Consider the following 15259-nt stretch of genomic DNA (forward strand, 5'->3'; position numbering starts at 1 on the left):
TAGAAAAGGACGATTTACATTGAAGTTTTTATTTAGAAACAAAACAAAGAAGCAAAGTATAGTGCTTGTGGTCAAACAGTTACAATGGCATCGACACTACAAGAGGAACTCTACAGCAGTTTATGGCATAAAAGTGGCACATGTGATCATCTCTGTATGTAAAGTGACGTTATTATTAAACAGGACCACTTTAAGTAGAGTAGTAACCATCTTCTCTGACAGGGAATAATGTCAACCCTCCTCAACCCCAAAGTCATTGTTATGACATGAGCGTTAGGGTTCAAACAATGGGTCAACGTCATTCAAACCTGTGGGCAAGATTCATAAGTCAAAATCCTTACATTTAGGATGATCAAAGAAACAAATAATTCACACAATACAAAAGCACACGGCGTCGATTAAACGCTTGACATCGATGACGTCGCAAAGCACTTCCCCCTTGAATAAATGTCATGCAGATTTCATAAACTCTACAGGGAAATCATTATTTGACCAGGTTTTTATCCATACATTTTCTTCAGATCCACAGGACTCTGGTTTCTCCAGGTCCATTAGTAGGAACAGATGTGAGTGAATGAAGAACAGTTTAATTTAGTTCAGACAGCAACACAAAGTAGCCAAAGCCAATGAATGAGTTACAATCTAGCCGTCACAGCGATCATATCAGAAACAAATAGTCAAAGAAATGACATGGTTTTCCATAGGTCAATAAACATTCACAGGTCATTAATTATACATTGCAAATACAGTACGTCTTTGTATACTTCAAATGTACCATTTCTGTTGAGATATAAGTACAGAATGTACACTCTTCTAAACATCGACAGTGGCCTGGGTCAAAGAAATTAAAAGTTTACATTTGTGCGAGTGTAAATGTACTACGTTGTAGTTGGGTAGGAATCTCAGGTCTTCCTGTGTTCTCTGGATAAGGTTCGGGCCCTGGCCCTTGCTACGGGCCTCTGGGCATCTCAGAGGAGCACTTCAGAGTACTACTCCTGAACCAGCAGGAGGCAGCTGACACCTGTAGAGTGGCTCAAACTTCTTGACTGCAACACTGGAGAGGCGTGGGGAGTGTAAATCCACATGAAGATTCATATAATTCATGTGAGAGTTTTCCTATCAACTCTCCGTTGATTGTGTACATGAGTGTATGCAAGCACATGTGCATTGTGTATGTGAGACCTATTTACCTTTAAGCCAAGGAATTGATCCTTAGGTCAATCAATCACATAACAGAACACACCCCAGTCTGCATGGTGTGCCCATTCCTATTGGTCGCCCTGTCAATGGCATCACAGCTGAAACAGACAGCAAAAAGCAAAGCCTTAAGAACCACAGATTTTACACTTTGGACACAACTCAACCCCCCCCCCCCCCCCCCCCCAGAATGACATATATTCCCCTCCCCTCAGTCCACTTGGACTCACCTCTTAGCTGCCTCGAATGAGGAGCAATTCTCTGCGTTACATGTCTCCATAACGACCGGCGTGTGCCTGGGCTCGCTGTGACTGGCTCTCAGGCCCCGGCACTGCACCTCCGGAGGGGTCACTGGGATTGGGGGGTTGCCGTTGGTGTCCTTGGCGGTGATGTTGTTGACGCCCTGCTGAGTATTCTGGGAGTTGCAGGGGATAGGTGGGAGAGGGGCATCAGGGTCGGCGTGGGCCAACTGCAGCTTCTTCATGTGGTTGATGGCTGCCGTGGCGTTGAAGGCTTGCTGTAACAAACAGACAGGAAGATTAGGATTTATATATATTTTTTTATGAATAATCATGTTTTGATGGTAATAATAATAGTAACGTAAGTATGATAGCATATTGTATGTAGCCCTATGACATGTTGCTCACCCTCCATTTGGACTTGGCAAAGTTCTTCTGGATCTGCATGCTGACTGATTCATAGATGTCCTGATCCCTCGCTGTCTTCCCAATGATCCTGCAACAGGAAATGACATTGTTAGAGCCACCAGGAACAAAGAATAAACAAATAGTGGGATCCCCAGACACTGATCTTAGATCGGTTTTCTATTTTCCCCCTGAGGGGAGGGTGGACTGATCCTGGATCTGTGTGTGACTCACCAGGGGTGTCTGAGGGCCTGTTCTGTGCTGAAGCGTTTCTTAGGGTGCTTCTGCATCATGTTCCGGATGAAGTCCTTCGCTATGGAAACGGAGACAGACAAACGTCAACAACTGACAGGGAACTTTCAGCATATATGTAGTAAAAATAAGTATTCTAGCACTGAGATGACTTATGAATAACTTTACTATGTAGTTATGGTACTCGTTCTGTGTTAATACCCTAGTCGTAGGGGTGGTGGTATGTCTTACCTGACTCTGAGATGTTATCCCAGAAGGGCGAGTGGAAAGCATAGTCGGCCCTCATGATCTTAGAGAACAGACGTGTCTCGTTGTCCTCAAAGAACGGAGGGTAGCCGCACAGCCTGTTAAACGCAGAGGGAACACGGTTATCACAGAGTTATCACAATAACTTTCCCCAAACGTTATATAGAAATACCATCTCACAATGCAGTCATCCTAATACTATGAAAAGGTTGAGAAGAGGTGCTGGCGGATATAGATCTAGAAGTCCTAGATAGGTACTCACAGGATGTATGTGATGACCCCTATGGACCAGCAGTCCACTGCCTTGCTGTAGGGTTTCTGAGCCAGAACTTCAGGGGCTGTAGAAGTTCAAATATACACAGGATTAGATACCATGCTAGTCTTTTCTATCTGTGCAATAAAGCTTTACACTATTTCAATGACCAAACAACTAACACACGGTTGGCGCACGCACACACACACCAACATATCCTGGCGTGCCGCAGGCCGTGGACATCACTCCGTGGTCGGACATCTTGGACAGGCCGAAGTCACTGATCATGATCTTGGAGTTCTCATCTGAGTTGAAGTATAGTAGGTTCTCTGGCTGCACACACAGAGGGAAAGAGAATCAAAAAGCGTCAGAGAAACTATTCTCCCAACATAGTATATAATAGTGTTGTGTGTGTGTGTAAGATATGTCTGGAATATTGTATTTGTTTAAATGTATTTTTATTTAACCTTCATTTAACTAGGCAAGTCAGTTAAGAACAAAATCTTATTTACAATGACAGCCTACCCCGGCCAAACCCAAACCAGGACGACGCTGGGCCAATTGTGCGCCGCCCTATGGGACTCCCAATCACAGCCGGATGTGATACAGCCTGGATATTACACGTGTGTGTGTGTGTGTGTGTGTGTGTGTGTTTACATTGACTGTGTGTGTGTGTGTGTGTGTTTACATTGACTGTGTGTGTGTGTGTGTGTGTGTGTGTGTTTACATTGACTGTGTGTGTGTGTGTGTGTGTGTGACATACCTTGAGGTCCCTGTGCACTATGCTGTTCTCGTGAAGGTAGTTGACAGCCTCCAGCACTTGGTGAACCAGACAGCTGGCATCCTTCTCTGTGTACACCCCCCGATCTATGATACGGTCAAACAGTTCCCCACCAGACACCCTAGGAGAGAAACACACACACACACGCGCACAGACACACACACGCACAGACACACACATGCACACATCAGAATCTCCACCACTATATTCAGCATCAGCCTTTAGTCTTCATTAGACTCTCCTCTCCATTTAGTATATGTAGAGATAACGGTGCCCACTCACAGCTGCATGACAAGGTAGTAGTGTGTCCGAGTTTCATAGAAGTCTTCCAATCCAACCACATTGTCGTGCCTTATCCTGAGAGGAAGAGGAAGAGATGTGTGATGTTGTTCATTCAGGTGTGAGTGAGAGCGTGTGTGTGTGTACTTACTTCTTCAGCACAGTGATCTCGTTCTCTAGCTTGCTACAGCTGAGGTGTTTTTTCTTCAGACACTTCAGGGCATAGAGGTTTCCAGTCTTCTTTTCTCTCACCAGATACACCTCGGAGAACGAACCCCTACGCACACAGACAGAGAAACGGTTATAAGGCTATGTCCACTATCCAACCCGCATGGGTTTGAGCTCTATCGTCAATGAACCTCTTCGGGTTCCATAAACTTGCAGATTTCTGAGCTTAACTACAGTTAACAATTCTAGTCTCTAATCCAGGGGTGTCAAACTCCTTCAGCGGGGGGCTGAGTGTCTGCTGGTTTTTGCTATTCTGTTCAATGTGTGTCCAATTAAGACCTAGACAACTAGGTGAGGGGAGTTCCTAACTAATTCATGACCGTAAGTGCAAAGGAGGAGTGAAAACCCACAGACACTCGAAGGAAATAGTTAGACACCTGTGCTCTAATCAAATGATATACCGCTCAAATTAAACCAATAAGCTCTGAGGATGAAGTTGAACAACCTCATTCCACAGATATTTGGATAGGTGTAACCAAGATGGTGGAAGCGCTCATACACTCTTTGGAAGGCTACAGTGCTGTAGGTGGAGTCACCACCACCAAGCCTCACTCTCCTGGCTCATAGCTGCACACGGCTAGGAACAAGACGAATGAGTGAGAAAAAAAACATCAGAATTGGGCTGCCGGTCTAAACAGGGCCATAGAGGCTTCAGGTATGGCCTGTGCTCCTGAGGCCTGTGAATAGCAGCAGGGCAATACAGGAGGATGAGTACTCAAGCCTTTTCCATTACCCAGCCTGAAGCTCAGGACAGGTGGCCCAGAGAAGAGACGCCTGAGATGATTGATTGATTACTTGATTTAATTGATTGGATAATTAAACATAGTAGCCTGCTCCAGCTGCAGACAACGTTACATACCACAGAAATTATCAAGAACTAAAACACAATGAATCCCGGAGGCTTACTTCCATCGTCCATTGTGTCTGCTTGTCTCTGTCCGATCTTGCACAGTCAACCCTGGATGAACCCTGAGAAGACTGTGTGGGGTGGGGGGGGGGCAAGTGTTCATGTGTGGGAGGGAGCCAAGATTATCCTAAACCTCATAAAATGGATCCGATCTCCCATCTGCTGACTGCCCTGTTTGAGGGAGACCAAGGTGTGGGTAATCCTCTTGTTTGGCAGACAACCATATTCCAACACCTGTGATACTGATGCAATAAGTGCGCCCTGTGCCCAAAGACATCACTGTCTGGTAGAGACAGACATACAGACGGAGACATAATGTCCACCAGGCCTGGGTTCCAATACCGCAGTATTTGTTTTCTTTCAAATACTGATTGTGCTTCCCACTTCGCTTCCTCCCTCATCTGGCACTCCTGGCAGACTCGGTCAAACACTCAAAGTATTTTGAAAGAAAAGCATACTATTTGAACCCAGGTCTGATGAACACACACATATACAGATACTCAATGTAGCACACAAACTCACGCACCCCAGCAGTCACACAGTCGCACTCATTCCCTCACACCTCACCTCGTGCAAATGCACACTGTCAACACACAATGCCAGGCCCTTAATCCTTTAATTGAGCAGTGATAGGCTGTGCCCGCTCTGTAATGACATCATTGCTCACCTGCCTGGCTCACACTTTTCTCAACCTCAGCCTCTCTCATGTATTATGCTGTAAGCTGCTTGAGGAGAGGGTTGAGGAGGTGAGGAGGAGGCTCAGACAACAGGTAGGCCAGGGACAACAGACAGACCCCTCTCACTCTGCAGATATCAGCGTTGTGTGGGCAGTAAAACATTTCTATTGGATTTCACAAAGAACAACTCCTTTCATAAAGCTCTCATATACTGTGCATAGACCTACTGTGCATAGACCTACTGTGCATAGACCTACTGTGCATAGACCCACTGTGCATAGACCCACTGTGCATAGACCCACTGTGCATAGACCCACTGTGCATAGACCCACTGTGCATAGACCCACTGTGCATAGACCTACAAAACACACATACACCCACACATGCACACAACCACACTCAAGCACACATGTGCTCAGACCCACATGCTCACACTCACATGCTCACACTCTCAGGCTCACACACACATGATCATAAATGTACATACACATGAACACACATTGGTCGACCAATTTTCCAAAATGTGCCATGTCCTGTCCCCTTTCGAATACTGTTGCTACTTCGTTTAAACTCAAACCTTTCCAAGAAAGGTTCAATCTTTAAGGTGAGAGAGACTGTATTGTGTGAGCGCCAAGTGTTCCCTTGATAAACATGACCTGCCCTGACCTGGGTCCTGATAATCTGATAATCTGGGTAGAACATTCCAGGATTATAGTGCCAAACTAGGATCCTTCTCTGGGCACAGGTAAAGTAGATATCCTGGAGATGCACTTAATCCTGTAATAATGGCTCTTTAGTCGGAGATAAGAAGCTGACAAGAGCTGCTACTCAGCAACAAAGGCCCAGTGAAAACAACCAAGCACAAAATGGCTGCCATCGGATGAAGCGAGTTATCTTCAAAAGTAAAAGTGCTTTGAATTACACCTCCAGGCAGTCATTTAAACGGACAAAGTACTTACGATCCCAGCGCTTTTTTGAATTCGAACACATCTCTGATATTGTTGGTGACTTTCTTCCAACTGCAGGTTATTTCTTTGCGACCCATGGTGGCTCTGTCGTCACAGCCGGCACCTGGAACAGCGACAGACAAGCAGTTTTACTCTGCAGAACACTGTACATTCCTTTTCAAAAGACAACCCTCACCACACATAAAGAAGCCCAACATGACCAAACACTTTGGGACAGAGTTTCTCATATGGTGGGTGGGGACCAATCCACTGGTAGGTCACAGCCATTTCCTCTTGGGTCATGTCTTAGGACTAATATGGCTAGACACATGATTTGGATACAAGAACATTGGAAAGGCTTCAAGTAGCTCACAAAGCAACAACAACAACAAAATTGGGGGACCACAGCTTTGGTGGAGATCTCGGTTAACTACTGCCATCTTGTAAGCTCCCCATTTTACTTATATAAAAGCTTGCATGTTCAGTATGAGGTCATTAATTATTGGCCTAAGCTCGTTTGTACCCATCACTTACAGAAGGCCCAAAGAGGTGTAGGATTAGTGCTGTAATGCCTATTGATGGTTACTCTTTCCACCCTCTCCCTCCCCTCGCTCTCTCTCTCCTTCCTGTGCCAATTCAGCATGCAGATTACTGCTGATTCCCTGACAAACCCCCAAAACTGGGTTGATTTATTATACTGACCTTCACAAGAGGCCATTGTTGTGCCTCAAAACTCTCTCCAAGTTGGTTCTGCTTCTTTTTTTAAACCAATCAGCATCTGAATTTTAAAAAGAAGTACCCCAAACCCCCCTGAGTGATCTCACAATGTCATAGATAGAGCATAGAATATAATTAAGCAATAGGACAAGAGGGGGTGTTGTATATGGCCACTATACCATGGCTAAGGGCTGTCTTATGCACAACACAACGCGACGCAGATACAGACATTAGCCGTGGTATATTGGCCATATACCACAAACACCCGAGGTGCCTTATGGCTATTATCAACTGGTTACCAACGTAATTAGAATCAGTATTTTTTTGGTCAAACTTGTGGTAATCGATCTGATGTACCATGGCTTTCAGCCATTCAGCATTCATTCAATGATGATTATGAACTGGATGGTTCGAGCCCTGAAAGCTGATTGGCTGACAGCCATGGTATGTCAGACCATATACCACGGGTATGACAAAACATTTATTTACGTTGGTAACCAGTTTATTATAGCAATAAGGCACGTCCGGGGATTTGTGGTATATGGCCAATATACCATGGCTAAGGGTTGCTTCCAGGTACTCTGCATTGCGTCGTGCGTAAGAACAGTGCATAAGAACTCTTATCCATGGTATATTGTCCATATACCACCCCCCTTCATGGCTTATTGCTAAATTAAATACTAATGTCAGTGGATACCTCAGCCAAAATACATAAAACGTGTTGATAGAATATGGTAGACTTCCATTTGGGGTAATGCATACATTGTGTTGTCATGTGTCCATTCAATTAGGATTTCTTGTAAACTTTGTCCAGATTAAAATATTTGAATCGATAAAACAACGTATTTTCCAGGTCATTCCTAACGTCCAGTAGCACCGTGGGAAAAATCCGGGTGATCATCCGATAGCACACATGATTCAAATGGTCCTCAGAACTGTGCGTAAAATGTTCCCGACTGCCTTTGACGCATGGATAGTTTAGGTGGAAATGTCGAAGATCATGACCATATTAAACTACAGTCAATTTCATTACTTGAAGCCAGAGATGGCGCAGCATTTCAATTATATAACATGCTCTATTTCTCTTTTAATAATGTAGCTTAAACTAAGCACAGAAAAACACGGACACAGTACACACTTAGATCTAAATAACTGAATAGAAACGTGAATGGGCATTTTTTTCTTACCTTATCTACAGAGAAGGTGCAAGAGTGCACTTGTTGAGGTATCTCGATAGACCTACTAGTTTCTTCACTGCAGACATGGAGACCGCGGAGCGTCCAGGGGCGTGGTCTGCCCTCCCCATCATTAATCAGACTAGAAAAAGCAAAAGAGTCCCACTTTTAATATTGTAAAAAATATTTATGACTTTGTATTGTTATTATGATTTAGAACACTATTTTCTTACATCATTTAAGCTAGAAACGTCATTCAAACTTTAAAACGTGCAGGCTGGTCAGGAATAGTGTGCTTGTATTCAACTTTTAATAAAATGTCTACCTTTTTGAACTATTAAGCTTTTTAATCTCCTGAAAAAACGCTCAACCATTTTCATGGGATTTCTTCAACATTCTAAAAGGTCCCATTGTTAAGCCGATGTTACACTGGAGGCAATTTATGGGTTGCTCAGTGTGTCACCACCCAGAAATAGCCTGCAACTTAGTTGCATTGCATCGCAAGAGATTGATTTCTATCCTATTTCACGGAATTGACTGTATGCAATGTCCAATCAGTAAGCAGAAAAACGTTTACAATGACTCGACATCAGTGGAGGCTTCTTAGGAGAGGATGGCTCATAATAATGGTTGTGACCGAGCGAATGGAATGGCATCAAACTATGTGTTTGCTACCATTCCACCCATTCCGGTCTAGCCATTACCACGAACCTGTCATCCCCAATTAAGGTGTCACCAACCCCCTGTGCTCGTCATATAGTTCTGTTCAGAACTCCAACACAGTTGTCATGGTTAATGTACATGGTCTGGCAGTCAATAAATATCATTTTAAAAGTAAACCCAGACCTTTCTGTGTCTCAACTGAAATTGTCCAACATGAACTGCACTAGCTAGCTAGCTTAGCTCGTTGCTACCGTGGTAAATCCTGGTTGGCAAATAGGCAACCCAGGCCTTTCTCTTTCCAGTTTCAACTGAAATTGTCCAACATGAACTGCACTAGCTAGCTAAGCTTGTCACTAGCTTGGTAAAACATGGTTGGAAAATAGGCAATCTTTTGGCTAGCTAGCGAAATTGTACAGCCAACATTTATATTATGTCTATATTGATGCTATTACAATTACTAAACATTTGGATAAACAATTCATTTCTGAAACCATGATGTGATGTATGACATGATTGGGTGTTGCATGCAATTTCAATAGTGCTTGCATTGCTTCTTGTAACAGCAAAGTTGCTTGAGATGATGTCACTTGTATCTGCAACAGACATTGAGTCAAAATTGCTTCATGTGACACAGGCTTATAAAACTCATGACTTCCAACATTCGATTCACTGTAAACAAAGTAACGTTTGACACATCAGCTACTTTGATCACTTTCCCAACAAGTCAGACAATAACTTGGAGAGTGTGAAATCTTTACTTCTCTGCTTTTCTGATCTAAAATTAGAACACTTCTTACACAACCACAAAATCATTTTAAAGAGCTCAAGCAAGTCCCACAATATTTCTTCATGGAAAATGACCATCTATAGGTGTCACTTGCTTTCAATGTCCCTCACATCCTGCACAGTTTATTGGCAATAGTGCAGTGCCAGCGGACAGTGACCTAGGTTACTGTATAGGAAAACAAACCCACAGCTGCAAGGTTCACATGCTTTGCTTTGTTTTTAGATGGCCTCATTGGGAACCTATGGCAAGACTCATTGAACAACTACATAATTGCAGAGATGTCTGTGATTTCACATAAAGCCTGCAATGCATTACTTTAAATAAGTATATATATGAGTGCTGCTTGTAATGTTCTATCATCTATTTACAGTATTTTACACTCAATGGTTGATAATATCTAATCTTTCTGATGTACGTTATGTGTGTAATACGTTTTTATGTCAATTATTGCCATGCAGAATGCATTAAACCTGTCCTGGGGGCTTTCAATGCATCAAACTGTTTCATAATATACAGTGCCTTGCGAAAGTATTCGGCCCCCTTGAACTTTGCGACCTTTTGCCACATTTCAGGCTTCAAACATAAAGATATAAAACTGTATTTTTTGTGAAGAATCAACAACAAGTGGGACACAATCATGAAGTGGAACGACATTTATTGGATATTTCAAACTTTTTTAACAAATCAAAAACCGAAAAATTGGGCGTGCAAAATTATTCAGCCCCTTTACTTTCAGTGCAGCAAACTCTCTCCAGAAGTTCAGTGAGGATCTCTGAATGATCCAATGTTGACCTAAATGACTAATGATGATAAATACAATCCACCTGTGTGTAATCAAGTCTCCGTATAAATGCACCTGCACTGTGATAGTCTCAGAGGTCCGTTAAAAGCGCAGAGAGCATCATGAAGAACAAGGAACACACCAGGCAGGTCCGAGATACTGTTGTGAAGAAGTTTAAAGCCGGATTTGGATACAAAAAGATTTCCCAAGCTTTAAACATCCCAAGGAGCACTGTACAAGCGATAATATTGAAATGGAAGGAGTATCAGACCACTGCAAATCTACCAAGACCTGGCCGTCCCTCTAAACTTTCAGCTCATACAAGGAGAAGACTGATCAGAGATGCAGCCAAGAGGCCCATGATCACTCTGGATGAACTGCAGAGATCTACAGCTGAGGTGGGAGACTCTGTCCATAGGACAACAATCAGTCGTATATTGCACAAATCTGGCCTTTATGGAAGAGTGGCAAGAAGAAAGACATTTCTTAAAGATATCCATAAAAAGTGTCGTTTAAAGTTTGCCACAAGCCACCTGGGAGACACACCAAACATGTGGAAGAAGGTGCTCTGGTCAGATGAAACCAAAATTGAACTTTTTGGCAACAATGCAAGACGTTATGTTTGGCGTAAAAGCAACACAGCTCATCACCTTGAACACACCATCCCCACTGTCAAACATGGTGGTGGCAGCATCATGGTTTGGGCCTGTTTTTCTTCAGCAGGGACAGGGAAGATGGTTAAAATTGATGGGAAGATGGATGGAGCCAAATACAGGACCATTCTGGAAGAAAACCTGATGGAGTCTGCAAAAGACCTGAGACTGGGACAGAGATTTGTCTTCCAACAAGACAATGATCCAAAACATAAAGCAACATCTACAATGGAATGGTTCAAAAATAAACATATCCAGGTGTTAGAATGGCCAAGTCAAAGTCCAGACCTGAATCCAATCGAGAATCTGTGGAAAGAACTGAAAACTGCTGTTCACAAATGCTCTCCATCCAACCTCACTGAGCTCGAGCTGTTTTGCAAGGAGGAATGGGAAAAAATTTCAGTCTCTCGATGTGCAAAACTGATAGACATACCCCAAGCGACTTACAGCTGTAAACGCAGCAAAAGGTGGCGCTACAAAGTATTAACTTAAGGGGGCTGAATAATTTTGCACGCCCAATTTTTCCGTTTTTGATTTGTTAAAAAAAATTGAAATATCCAATAAATGTCGTTCCACTTCATGATTGTGTCCCACTTGTTGTTGATTCTTCACAAAAAAATACAGTTTTATATCTTTATGTTTGAAGCCTGAAATGTGGCAAAAGGTCGCAAAGTTCAAGGGGGCCGAATACTTTCGCAAGGCACTGTATGTACCCAACTGCAGGTGCACAATTTTTGCTGGGTATATAATCTACAGGCTAAGCATGATGCCATCAAGCCAACACATGATTAGGCAACCTACGGCTGAATATCACTCTGTAGGCTATTCATAAATAAATCCAACCCTGTCTCCTCCCTCTGATATGAAAGCTGTACTTGTCCTGGTTCACACCCAGCTGCAAGCATTCACTCTTATGTAGCATTGGCCAGTGTGTGTGTGTGTGTGTGTGTGTGTGTGTGTGGCAGTCTGGAGGGGGTTTGTGTGCCACCTTTCACTCAATGCATTACAACATACTGTGAGCGATTATTCAGTGTTGTGTGATGGTTGGTTGTGTCTACAAACCTAATTCTGTAGTATTCTAATTCTAGAACATACATGTTTTATAAGGCTCACACTTATAAAACACTGGACACAGTAAACTAAAGCCTGATGAAGAAGAGCTTAGGAGCAGTGCTGCCCTGTAACTGATGAATAGAGGGTGCTAGTACTTTCTTTATTATCTCACCATCCACTGCTGTTGTGGTTGCTGCTGCTGTGTACCTTGTATACGGTTAGTTACTTCTGCAGTGTGAGCGGTCACATCCTCTCCATATGAGACGTATGATTATCTCTACCTTAGTATACCATAGTAGGTGCATGTAGACTTGTGCTCCCGATATAGGGGAGGTAAATAATAACGTGATGGAGTCCAGGTGAGTCCGATTAAGCACTGATGCGCGTAATGATGGTGACAGGTGTGCATAATGATGAGCGGCCTGGTGGCCTCGAGCGCCAGAGAGGGGGAGCGGGGGCAGACATGACAATGATAGACAAAGGGCATCAAAGGAGGGGTATTAATTCGGTACAGGACATATGCATGCATAGTGACTGCAACTGCATTCTCTAACATGTTTCATCCATGTCACATACACTAGGTTCAGGGTTCAAATTGGGAGATTGCGGGGCTGCTGGCCACTCCCATTTGCATTTCAAATACCAACGTGTGCAGCACTAATAGGGAGTGAAAATATTAAAGTCATCCCAACCCACTATTCTTAGGGCAATGGTCAAAACAGGATATGGTTAGGCACAAAATGTCAATGTTAAATTAGAAGTCAGCTTTGGATATAGTTCAATTGAGGTTTTAGCAGCCTCAGAATGTCCCTGCTCTTCCGGAAAGAAGGCGGTGCTAGGTTAGTCTTAGATGCCCTCTGACTTAATTTAGCCTAATTTCAGCAGCAGTGGCTGGATGCACCGGATACAGCACTGGACCTTTTGTCATTCAATGGCTGCCAGGATATTGATAGCCACACTTAGCAGATTAGCAACACAGCCAACCAGCTAATGCAGTAAGTGATGCGCTCACCATGGTGCTATTAGCAGGGATCGTATCATTGTTAGATTTCCTGCTTTACTGCATAAAGACCATGAGCTGCAGTGCCAGAACCAACATGATCTTATGAACCCACTGGAGTGGACATAACATTTTCAGGAGACGGTGGTTAGGTGTGCAGGGGTTGGGTGAGAGAGCCTGCATAGCGTCTTCTGTAACTAATATTCTATATATGTATGCATGTCAGTCGTTGTGGCTGAGAGAGGTGAGGGGGTTTCAGAGGATACGGCTCATGGTCCAGTAATCATATATATTAGACATGTGATCCTATATTATCTCCATATAGGGAGCGGTTAACAAGGAGGGTTAAGGGAGGGTTGAAGAGGTTTGGTTTGTGTGGCGACGAGAATTGTCTGCTCTTAACGGTCCTATATGTTCATTATGGAAAAACAAGTATATACAGTGCCTAGTGAAAGTCTACACACCCCTTGCAGTTTTCACATTTTGCTGCCTTATTATTAAATGTAAAATGGGATTAAATTTGATTTGTATTCACACCTATCTGCACAACCTGCTCTACATTCTCAAAGTGAAAGAACAATGATAGACACTTGTATTAATAAAAACATTTTATGAAGATGTCTTAATATTGTGAAACACTCTGTATTTTCAAGTACATACTAATATAAGGGTGAAACATAATTTATGTATGTATAACAGTACCAGTCAAAAGTTTGGACACACCTACTCATTCAAGGGTTTTTCTTTATTTTTACTATTTTCTACAGTGTAGAATAATACTGAGATGTCAAAACTATGAAATAACACATACGGAATCATGTAGTAACCAAAAAAGTGTTAAACAAATCAAAACATATTTTAGATTCTTCAAAGTAGCCACCATTTGCCTTGATGACAGCTTTGCACACTCTTGGCATTCTCTCAACCAGCTTCATGAGGTAGTCACCTGTAATGCTTTTCCAACAGTCTTGAAGGAGTTCCCACATATGCTGAGGACTATGCATGATGCTTTTCCCTCACTCTGCGGTCCAACTCATCCCAAACCATGTCAATTGGGTTGAGGTCAGATGATTGTGGAGGCCAGGTCATCTGATACAGCACTCCATCACTCTCCTCCTTGGTCAAATAGCCCTTACACAGCCTGGAGGTGTGTTTTGGGTCATTGTCCTATTGAAAAACAAATGATAGGCCCACTAAGCACTAACCAGATGGGATGGCATATCATTGCAGAATTCTGTGGTAGCCATGCTGGTAAAGTGTGCCTTGAAATTCTAAATAAATCACAGGCAGTGTCACCAGCAAAGCACCCCCACACCTCCTCCTCCATGCTTCACTGTGGAAACCACACATGCGGAGATCATCCGTTCACCTACTCTGCGTCTCACAAAGACACAGCGGTTGGAACCAAAAATCTCTAATTTGGATTCATCAGACCAAAGGACAGATTTCCACCGGTCTAATGTCCATTGCTCGTGTTTCTTGGCCCAAGCAAGTCTCTTCTTATTATTGGTGTCCTTTAGTAGTGGTTTCTTTGCAGCAATTTCACCATTAAGGCCTGATTCACGCAGTCTCCTCTGAACAGTTGATGTTGAGATGTGTTTGTTACTTGAATTCTGTGAAGCATTTATTTGGGCTGCAATCAGAGGTGCAGTTCATTGCAGATTTCTGAGGCTGGTGACTAATGAACTTCTCCTCTGCAGCAGAGGTAACTCTGGGTCTTCCTTTCCTGTGGCGGTCCTCATGAGATCCAGTTTCATCATAGTGCTTGGTGGTGTTTGCGATTGCACTTGAAGAAACTTTCAAAGTTCTTGACATTTTCCGGCTTGACTGACCTTCATGTCTTAAAGTAATGATGGATTGTCCTTTCTCTTTGCTTATCTGAGCTGTTTATGCCATAATATGGACTTGGTCTTTTACCAAATAGGGATATCTTCTGTATACCAACCCTACCTTGTCACAAAACAACTGATTGGCTCAAATGCATTAAGGAAAGAAATTCCACAAATTCAACTTTTAACA

General features: G+C 43.1%; 1 protein-coding gene across 6 annotated transcripts; it reads right to left on the reverse strand.

The window, feature by feature from the left end:
* Positions 1 to 8: 8 nt before the first annotated feature.
* Positions 9 to 12550, reverse strand: LOC110493202 (calcium/calmodulin-dependent protein kinase type 1D). 6 transcript variants are annotated; one of them, XM_036948210.1, is made up of 16 exons: positions 12413 to 12550; positions 8316 to 8445; positions 7114 to 7189; positions 6424 to 6535; positions 4787 to 4858; positions 3804 to 3929; positions 3656 to 3730; positions 3356 to 3494; positions 2802 to 2925; positions 2602 to 2677; positions 2325 to 2437; positions 2076 to 2154; positions 1845 to 1932; positions 1428 to 1714; positions 1191 to 1298; positions 9 to 1054 (listed from the first exon to the last, which is right to left on the reverse strand). In XM_036948210.1, exons 3-15 carry the CDS (start codon positions 7127 to 7129, stop codon positions 1226 to 1228), a joined length of 1380 nt encoding a protein of 459 aa, XP_036804105.1. In that variant the 5' UTR covers positions 7130 to 7189; positions 8316 to 8445; positions 12413 to 12550; the 3' UTR covers positions 9 to 1054; positions 1191 to 1225. The 6 variants fall into 6 exon arrangements, with proteins under 6 accessions (XP_036804105.1, XP_036804106.1, XP_036804107.1 ...); XM_036948211.1 differs by lacking the exon at positions 7114 to 7189; XM_036948212.1 differs by lacking the exon at positions 4787 to 4858 and having other exon boundaries at positions 12413 to 12549.
* Positions 12551 to 15259: the final 2709 nt, after the last annotated feature.

The sequence above is a fragment of the Oncorhynchus mykiss genome, chromosome 17 (genome assembly GCF_013265735.2).
Source record: "Oncorhynchus mykiss isolate Arlee chromosome 17, USDA_OmykA_1.1, whole genome shotgun sequence".
Taxonomy (NCBI): Eukaryota; Metazoa; Chordata; class Actinopteri; order Salmoniformes; family Salmonidae; genus Oncorhynchus; species Oncorhynchus mykiss.

Coding starts and splice junctions, on each gene's coding strand:
- LOC110493202 (XM_036948208.1), bottom strand. CDS start 7,054: ATGCTGAATTGGCACAGGAAGGAGAGAGAGAGCGAGGGGAGGGAGAGG. Junction 3,930..4,786: donor AGACACAATGGACGATGGAA/GTAAGCCTCCGG, acceptor CTGTGTGCGTAG/GGGTTCGTTCTCCGAGGTGT. Junction 3,731..3,803: donor GAGATCACTGTGCTGAAGAA/GTAAGTACACAC, acceptor TCTTCCTCTCAG/GATAAGGCACGACAATGTGG.